At 30.3% G+C, this 7,432-nt stretch overlaps 1 protein-coding gene across 1 annotated transcript; it reads left to right on the top strand.

The window, feature by feature from the left end:
• The first annotated feature begins 5,296 nt into the window (after positions 1 to 5,296).
• LOC106754623 (metalloendoproteinase 1) lies at positions 5,297 to 6,654 on the top strand. Its single transcript, XM_014636661.2, has one exon. It carries the CDS (start codon positions 5,312 to 5,314, stop codon positions 6,371 to 6,373), a length of 1,062 nt encoding a protein of 353 aa, XP_014492147.2. The 5' UTR covers positions 5,297 to 5,311; the 3' UTR covers positions 6,374 to 6,654.
• The last annotated feature ends 778 nt before the right edge of the window (positions 6,655 to 7,432 follow it).

A 7,432-nucleotide genomic window follows, 5' to 3' on the forward strand; every position in this document is an offset into this window, starting at 1 on the left:
CTCTCACCACCTAACTCATCCTTCTTTACTTGAGACTAGATGATTATTAAAGTATCAGGATAACCTCCAACAACAAGACCCTCAACACCAACTTGTACACTAATTAATTACAAACACAGAGTCTCTCCGCGAGACCCTTGACCAAATCTCACATCTGTTAGAGCGGCTGTAGCGGAATGGTTAGCGTGGAATAACAAACCAAGAGGGGTTTTAATATAAACGTGTGCCTTTTAATTTCTACTCAATTAAACTTACTATGCAAATAATAAAGATAAATAACAAGAGTAAGGTTGAGAGAAATTTGAATAGATGATTTTTATACTGGTTCGGATCTTACCAATCCTATGTCTAGTCGCTTATCTCAAACCAAGATAAACAACAGTTCACTAATCACAAAACAATTAAAAATTACAGTCACAAAGCAACTCTTCCTCATCTTTCAATCTTCCAAGTTCTAACTCATGTTCCCTTAGCTTCCGAACAAGGTAGCCATGTTCATGCTTGTGAGATCCTTGGATTCAGAGATTGTTGTGACTTTGGGTTGCCAATTTCTGTTCAGGCTTTTGAGAATTTTGATATTGATCTCTTCTTTGTCAAAAACTTTTCCAAGAGCCATTAAATGGTTGACAATGTGAGTGAACCTTTTCTGAACTTCATATATTGTTTCACCAGTCTTCATTATGAAAAGTTCATACTCTTGAATCAAGGAATTCTTTCTGGCTCTCTTGACTTCATAAGTGCCTTCATGTGTAACTTCCAAGACACCCCACATTTCCTTGGCAGATTTGCATTGAGATATCTTGAAAAATTCATCAACTGTTAGGGCAGAGGTAATGATATTTCTAGCTTTGACATCATACTATGCTTTTCTATTTTCATCTTGAGACCACTCAGAAAAATTTTTCAAAACAGTTTTTCCATTGACAATGTGAGTTGGCTCAAAAGGACCATTTACTATTACATCCCAAATACCTATATCCACGGATTCAAAAAAAATTTGCATTCGAACTTTCCAAAAAGGATAATTTTCACCCGCAAACAGTGGTGGTCTGTTTGTAGATGCACCTTCACCAAAGGTTTGAAAACTAGAAGCCATTTCCAAGAATATAGTCGATTAAAAGAAAACAGAAGTCGACCAGTGTTTCAAATATCTTATGAAAATCAGCTCTTGTGCCAATTGTTGGAAAAAGAATGACTTAGTTTCAAAACCAAGAGGGGGGTGAATTGGTGAGGTTCAAAAATCAGAGTCTTTTTTCAAATCTTTTTCGCAAAGTATAAACCTTTCAAAAGTTTCTTGAATCTCAAGGAAAAAGATAAATCAGCGCAGCGGAAAAATAAAGTTGACTACGCAGAAAGTAAAGTCGACTTAAAGTAAAGAGTTAAGGGATAGAGAAAATCAAACACAATTTTTATACTGGTTTGACCAAACTGCCTACATCCAGTGTCCTTGTTGTACCTAGAAGCAAATGTACTATAATGGTCAAGGTTTTTACAACAAGGTTTTTATAGAGACCTCCACATCAAAATATAAAACACCTTTCTAACCCTCTAACCAAAATATAGGCATGTAACACCCAAAGAAAGCCGCAAGATATCCCCTCTCCTGCAGTCTTTGTCAACTTTGAAAATCCTCAAAGTTATCCCAAGTGCAGCACGTTCTCTTCCTGTAGTCACAACAAGGCAGCCACAATCTTCCAAAGATTGAGAGAAGTAGAATAAGAAGGAAATGTCGATCAACCAAAATCCTAAAAGCACTTTTATATAAAAATTAAAACAAAAACAAAAATCAAGTCAAATTTAATCAATAATCACACTACTAGAATAGTTAAACCAATGAGTCACCGGCAACAGCGCCAAAAACTTGTTAACACCCTAGCAAGTGTATCAGACCGTATCAAGTAATAAATAAACGGTAAGTCCGAGTATCGTCTCCCAAAGGACTCTTAGGCCTAAAGCTTCATGTGATTAATGGAAATCATAAGACTTGAATAAACAATAAGTTGAGGTTTAAATGCAAAACAAGAAATAAACATGTATGCAAAGATGTGATCAATTGGCAGTAAAAGATATGGATAAATGGTGTTGTTGGGGTTTACGATTTCATTCTAATCCACTCTCAAATATCTACTATTCTTATTAGATTCAACTTTGTTATCAATGTTTATGCCACTTTCTATTTTACTCTAAACCCGATCTCTCGGTGAAAAGAGCTTAATCACAATTACTAGTTTATTATCTCTAGTCTCCCTAGCAATTATTCATGCATTGATGTGAACAAAAGCTTAAGGCAATTGACTTTCCTATTCCTATCTCTAGGTAATATTCATCATCAAGAGAAATTCTTCATGTCTAAACCTAACTTTAGTATGATTCTTCATGTCTAGACCTAACTTATACATTTTACTATCTCTAGTTCATTTCTTATGAATAGATTTGTCTCATATTTGTCTCAATCGACGTGTTCTAATATGTAATTATAATATTTTTGTTATATTATACTAAATTTTCAAATAAACTATTATGAAAACTGTCTTTGTAATTTTTAAATGAATATACAAAATAACATATTAAAATAAAAATGTATAAGTTAAATATATTAATTGAAAGCAACGTAGTTTTGTTTCAAGCATGTTTTAATATATATTTAAACGTGAGGTATTTTTAAGTAATACAAAAATATATTATTTGTTCACAACGCTTTCATATTTTTTCGGATTTTAGCATCTTTTCTCTCTATCAATTTAATTTTGTTTTAAAAAACTAGTAAAACAAAGTATGACATACAATTATTAGTAAAGATCATATCTATAATTATTTTTTTAAACAATCTTTCATTTATTTTATCTGTAATGTTTTTACATTCTAAATTATCTATATTTTATCTAGAATGTAAATGGCATGTGAAGTTTGACTTAATAAGAAGAGAATAACTACTTTGTTTGTTTACTATTTGATAAATAAATAGATAAAATACAATAATAAAAGAATTTAAACTAACTTATTTTTTTATACAAATAACTAAAAAACAGTAAAAAAACATGAAAACTTATATAAATTATTTTTATTGTTATAAAAAAATATAAAGACAAACATGCGTCATGCATATTTGACTCTACCAATTATAGTAGAACTATATTAATGTAGAACTATATTAATTAAAGTTTTATTTTACAACAAATGGTTTTACTGATTTTTTACGGCTACATATAATTATATATATCGTATTTATTTTTATGCTCTAAATTTTATATATATTAGAAAATAATAATGAAAGTAATTTTTTTATACAAGTAGTTTAAAATAAAATCAACACTACAATATTTGTGTATCTGTTTATAAGAATTTAAAAATGAAATCAGAAAAATGTTTAATAAAATATTTTTCATTAGACAAAATAGTGTTGAATAAAGTAATTTTTAAATAAATTCATCAAACTACTTTTAGTTTAAAAGAAAATTGGAAGTTAGAAAAATAAAACTCAAAAACAAATTTTATTTTTATTTAAAACTATAGTTTTAACGTTAATTAAAAAGTAGATTGTAAATTAAAATAAAGTTGTCAATTCACTTTCCTATTCTTATATGTAGTTAATATAATTTAAACAATTATTATAAATAATTTTATTTAAAATAAAAAAATAGTCATATGTATCAACAAATGCCTAAATATATAAAAAAAAATTATTGAATATTTATTTTCGTGGATCACCTACAAATAACAAGAATTTTTTTTTGAAAAAGTAGCAGGTACTAGCCGCCACCCATCTCAGCCCATTGTAAACAGATAATTTATTATTTGTTTTGAAGAAATAATGCAATGAAACTTTAATAGTGAGTTTTGAAACGACTTGACTTGGTAGGAAGTGATTCACCTCATATATGATAAAATAATAAGTACTACACTCCATGTATTAGGTTAATAATTTATCATACCAAACAACAACCTATAAAAAGAATAATACACTTACACACAGCTAAGAATAGAAACTATAAAAAATAATATGAAGAAATTTTGTCAGAACTTTTTCATTTAATATTGTCATTGATTCCCTCCAATCTCAAAAAATTATTACCATAACAAGTTTTTTTTTTTATTTTTAGTTCCTGAAATTTAAAATAAATACTACAATGTTAAAAAATGATTTAACTCATGAACCAAAATCCATGTTCATTAATGTATCAACAGTTAAAACAGAGGTAGACAACATTAAATTTAATAAAACAAAAGAAGAAGCAGATTGTAAAGTTTGAACAAGGAATGGTACAACTCATTGTTCGCGTGGCAGAAAAAAAATGTAGAAGTCAGTCACAGTGAGTATCAACATGCAATTTATAAAAGAGAAAACCACAAATTGATATTTGTTACTAAAGCAGCCTTGTGAATTTTTCTTGAACTCTCTTTCCTCGAAAATTTCATTTGAATATTTTTAAAACAATAAGTGATTAAAATAAAATTATTTGACCAGAAATATTAGTTTTGAAGAATTGTTCAAAATTTATTTTTTAAAATATTTATTTCTTTTATTTAGCTGTATGAAATTGATGTTTTTATGCTTTATTACCTGACTTATTTAAATTGATTTCTTTTTAAATTAAATTTATTCACACTAATATTTTATTATGTGCTTCTCGAGATCATAAAAACAAGTGGAATGAGTGATAGCATAGTGTGTTTTTTGGAAAAATGATATTTTAACACTTTTTTTTACACTATTTTGACACTGCACACNTGTCAAAATGTGGTTGGACAGTTTCAAATTAAAAAAACAAACTTTGGTTTTCTCATCCAAATATATTTCTGTCTCAACTTTTTTAATTTGAAATCGTCTAATCACATTTTAACACGTATACGGTGTCAAAAAATAGTGTTAAAATATCATTTTCCTGTTTTTTGCTATATATGAGTTGTCTTTCGGAATGAGCGATGACACAGTGTCTAAGTATCATATCATATATTCTTAAAATAAATCTTTGAATAAAAAGGAAAATGCATTTTCAACAAAATAAAATGAGACTTATAAATTCAAACTTTATAAACTTTCTTATCGTTTGAAAGGGTGACGAAGACTTGAGGTCAACGTAAAATCATTCACATCTCTTCAAATCCGTTGAATCAAACATGGATAGCTTGTCTTCACATGTTGGCTTTAGCAATTTGCTTCGTCATCAGCAAGTTGTTGTAAATTGTAATCACACCAATAATGGTAACAGTTTCTCAAATTTGCCTAATATCATTTTTATTATATTATTATATAAAAACAAGTGGAGTTCGAACCCTCACCTCTATATATATTATTCCTCAACTCCACTGCATGGATCAAATCGACCAAGAATTTATATTGATAAAGATGAAACCCTACCTTTTTGCGTTCCTGTTATTGTTCCTTCTACTTCTCCACCAATCCCATTTCGCAAAGGCTGCTGTTGGGTCTTCTTTTCTCTCTAAGATCAATTCTGCTGGGAGAATTAACAAAGACCAAGAAAAGAAAATAAAATATTTGGAGAATTCCAAAAAACTCATCGACGCTGCGAATGCATACTTGGAGTATTTGAATAAAAAAAAAGAAAAAAAGAAACCAAATCCCACACTACCAAACCTGCCACTGAAAGAGGAAAGAAGACTGAATGAGGAAAGAAAAGGCTTCGCTCCACTCAAAGAATACCTTTCTAACTTTGGCTATCTTCCATCCTCCGACTCATTCAACAACACTGTCGACCAACAAACATTATCAGCCATCAAGAAATTCCAGGAATCTTTCAATCTCCCAGTTACCGCCGACATCCTTAAACTGATCTCGCTACCACGATGTGCTGTCCCCGACATGAATTTCAACTACGGCTTCTCCCAAAATGTGTCGTGGCCCAAAGCCCGTCATCGCTGGTTCCGAAAGACAAACCTCACATACGGTTTTCTTCCGGAGAGTGAAGTCGAACCCAACGCCATCAAAGTCTTCAAAAGTGCATTCACGCGGTGGGCGGATGCCACAGCGTTTTTGAACCTGACGGAGACAGCCTACGACCACGCGGACATTAAGGTTGGATTCTACAATTTCTCTGATGTCCTTGTCGGCGACTTGTATGGCTTCAGCTTAATAACGCAGAACCCTCAGTCTAACGTGAAGACAGCTGTAATAAAACTCAACGACATTCTGTTTTGGGCGCTGCCCAGTGAAAAAGGTGACTTGTCGGCGAAGGATGGAGTTCTGGACTTGGAGAGTGCGGCCATGCATCAGATAGGGCATTTGCTTGGATTTGATCACTCTTTCATGCATGACTCTATTATGTACCCTTACATTTTGCCATCGCAGGAACGAAAGGTTGAACTCTCCAATTCTGACAAGAACAACATTAAGAAAAAGTATGCCAACCGTTGACTCTGGTGGCGACGGTGGTTGTTTTGGAGTGCCTTCAATCATCACTTTGTTGTCTCTGGGATTTGCTTGCATTCTTCTTATGTATTAAGTCTCCTCTTACGTCTAGCACTTGCAACTTTGATTTTGTTCTTGAATTATATTATAGTGAATAGTTTCCTTTCCAAGAAGATTGAGGAATACGTTCCATTCCCCAAAATGTCTTTCATTTGAGTGTTGTAATTGTTTCTAATTGGCTTCTTGTCCGAATATGGAAATAAAAGATGTTTATGTTTAATTCTGTATATGTTTTTTCACAACGTAATATTGTAATTAAGGTTTTAGTTAATGTGTAATATAATAGATAGTGAATCAAATTACAATTATATGGGATGTGACTACCAACCCAAATACCTTATTTAAATATATTTATTTGTTATGTGAAAAAAAGGAAAAGGACAATTATATATACAAAGATATATATATTTTAATGCTGTTTGGTTTGTAAAGATGAATTTGAAGGATAAAAATTGAATCTCATTCTCCCATAAGTGAATAAGTGAAGGATTAGAACGGAAAGATAGCGACAACTTAATATAGATTATTTTACTCAAATATTATTTACTTTTTTCTTTTACTTTTAACTATGTATGGTGGCAGATGTCCATGCATGCTCTTTACTTTTAATTAAATTAATAATAATTTAACAATTTTTTTATTAATTTTTCTTATCACCTTCATTAAATCATATTCAAACGTTTACAAATTTCATTTTCAAATATTTTCACTTTCATCTTTTCATCCCTTAAAACAAACAAAAAATCACAATCACCTCATATTCTCAAAATCCCTTCAAATTCATCCATTTTCTTTTTCTCAAATCCATCATTTGAAACAAAAAGTTAATTCTCCTTTTCAAAACATATAATCAAAAGATTATAAAAGCTATTTATTGATAGACCTCCGTACAACCATTTCTCTCTAAGAAATTACGTAATAATAGATGAAATTTTATCTATAAAAAAAGTTATCAATAAAATATATTTTATTGATGAATTTTAGATATTTTATTATCAACGTGTA

Source organism: Vigna radiata, unplaced genomic scaffold, assembly GCF_000741045.1.
Source record: "Vigna radiata var. radiata cultivar VC1973A unplaced genomic scaffold, Vradiata_ver6 scaffold_320, whole genome shotgun sequence".
NCBI classification, from domain to species: domain Eukaryota; kingdom Viridiplantae; phylum Streptophyta; class Magnoliopsida; order Fabales; family Fabaceae; genus Vigna; species Vigna radiata.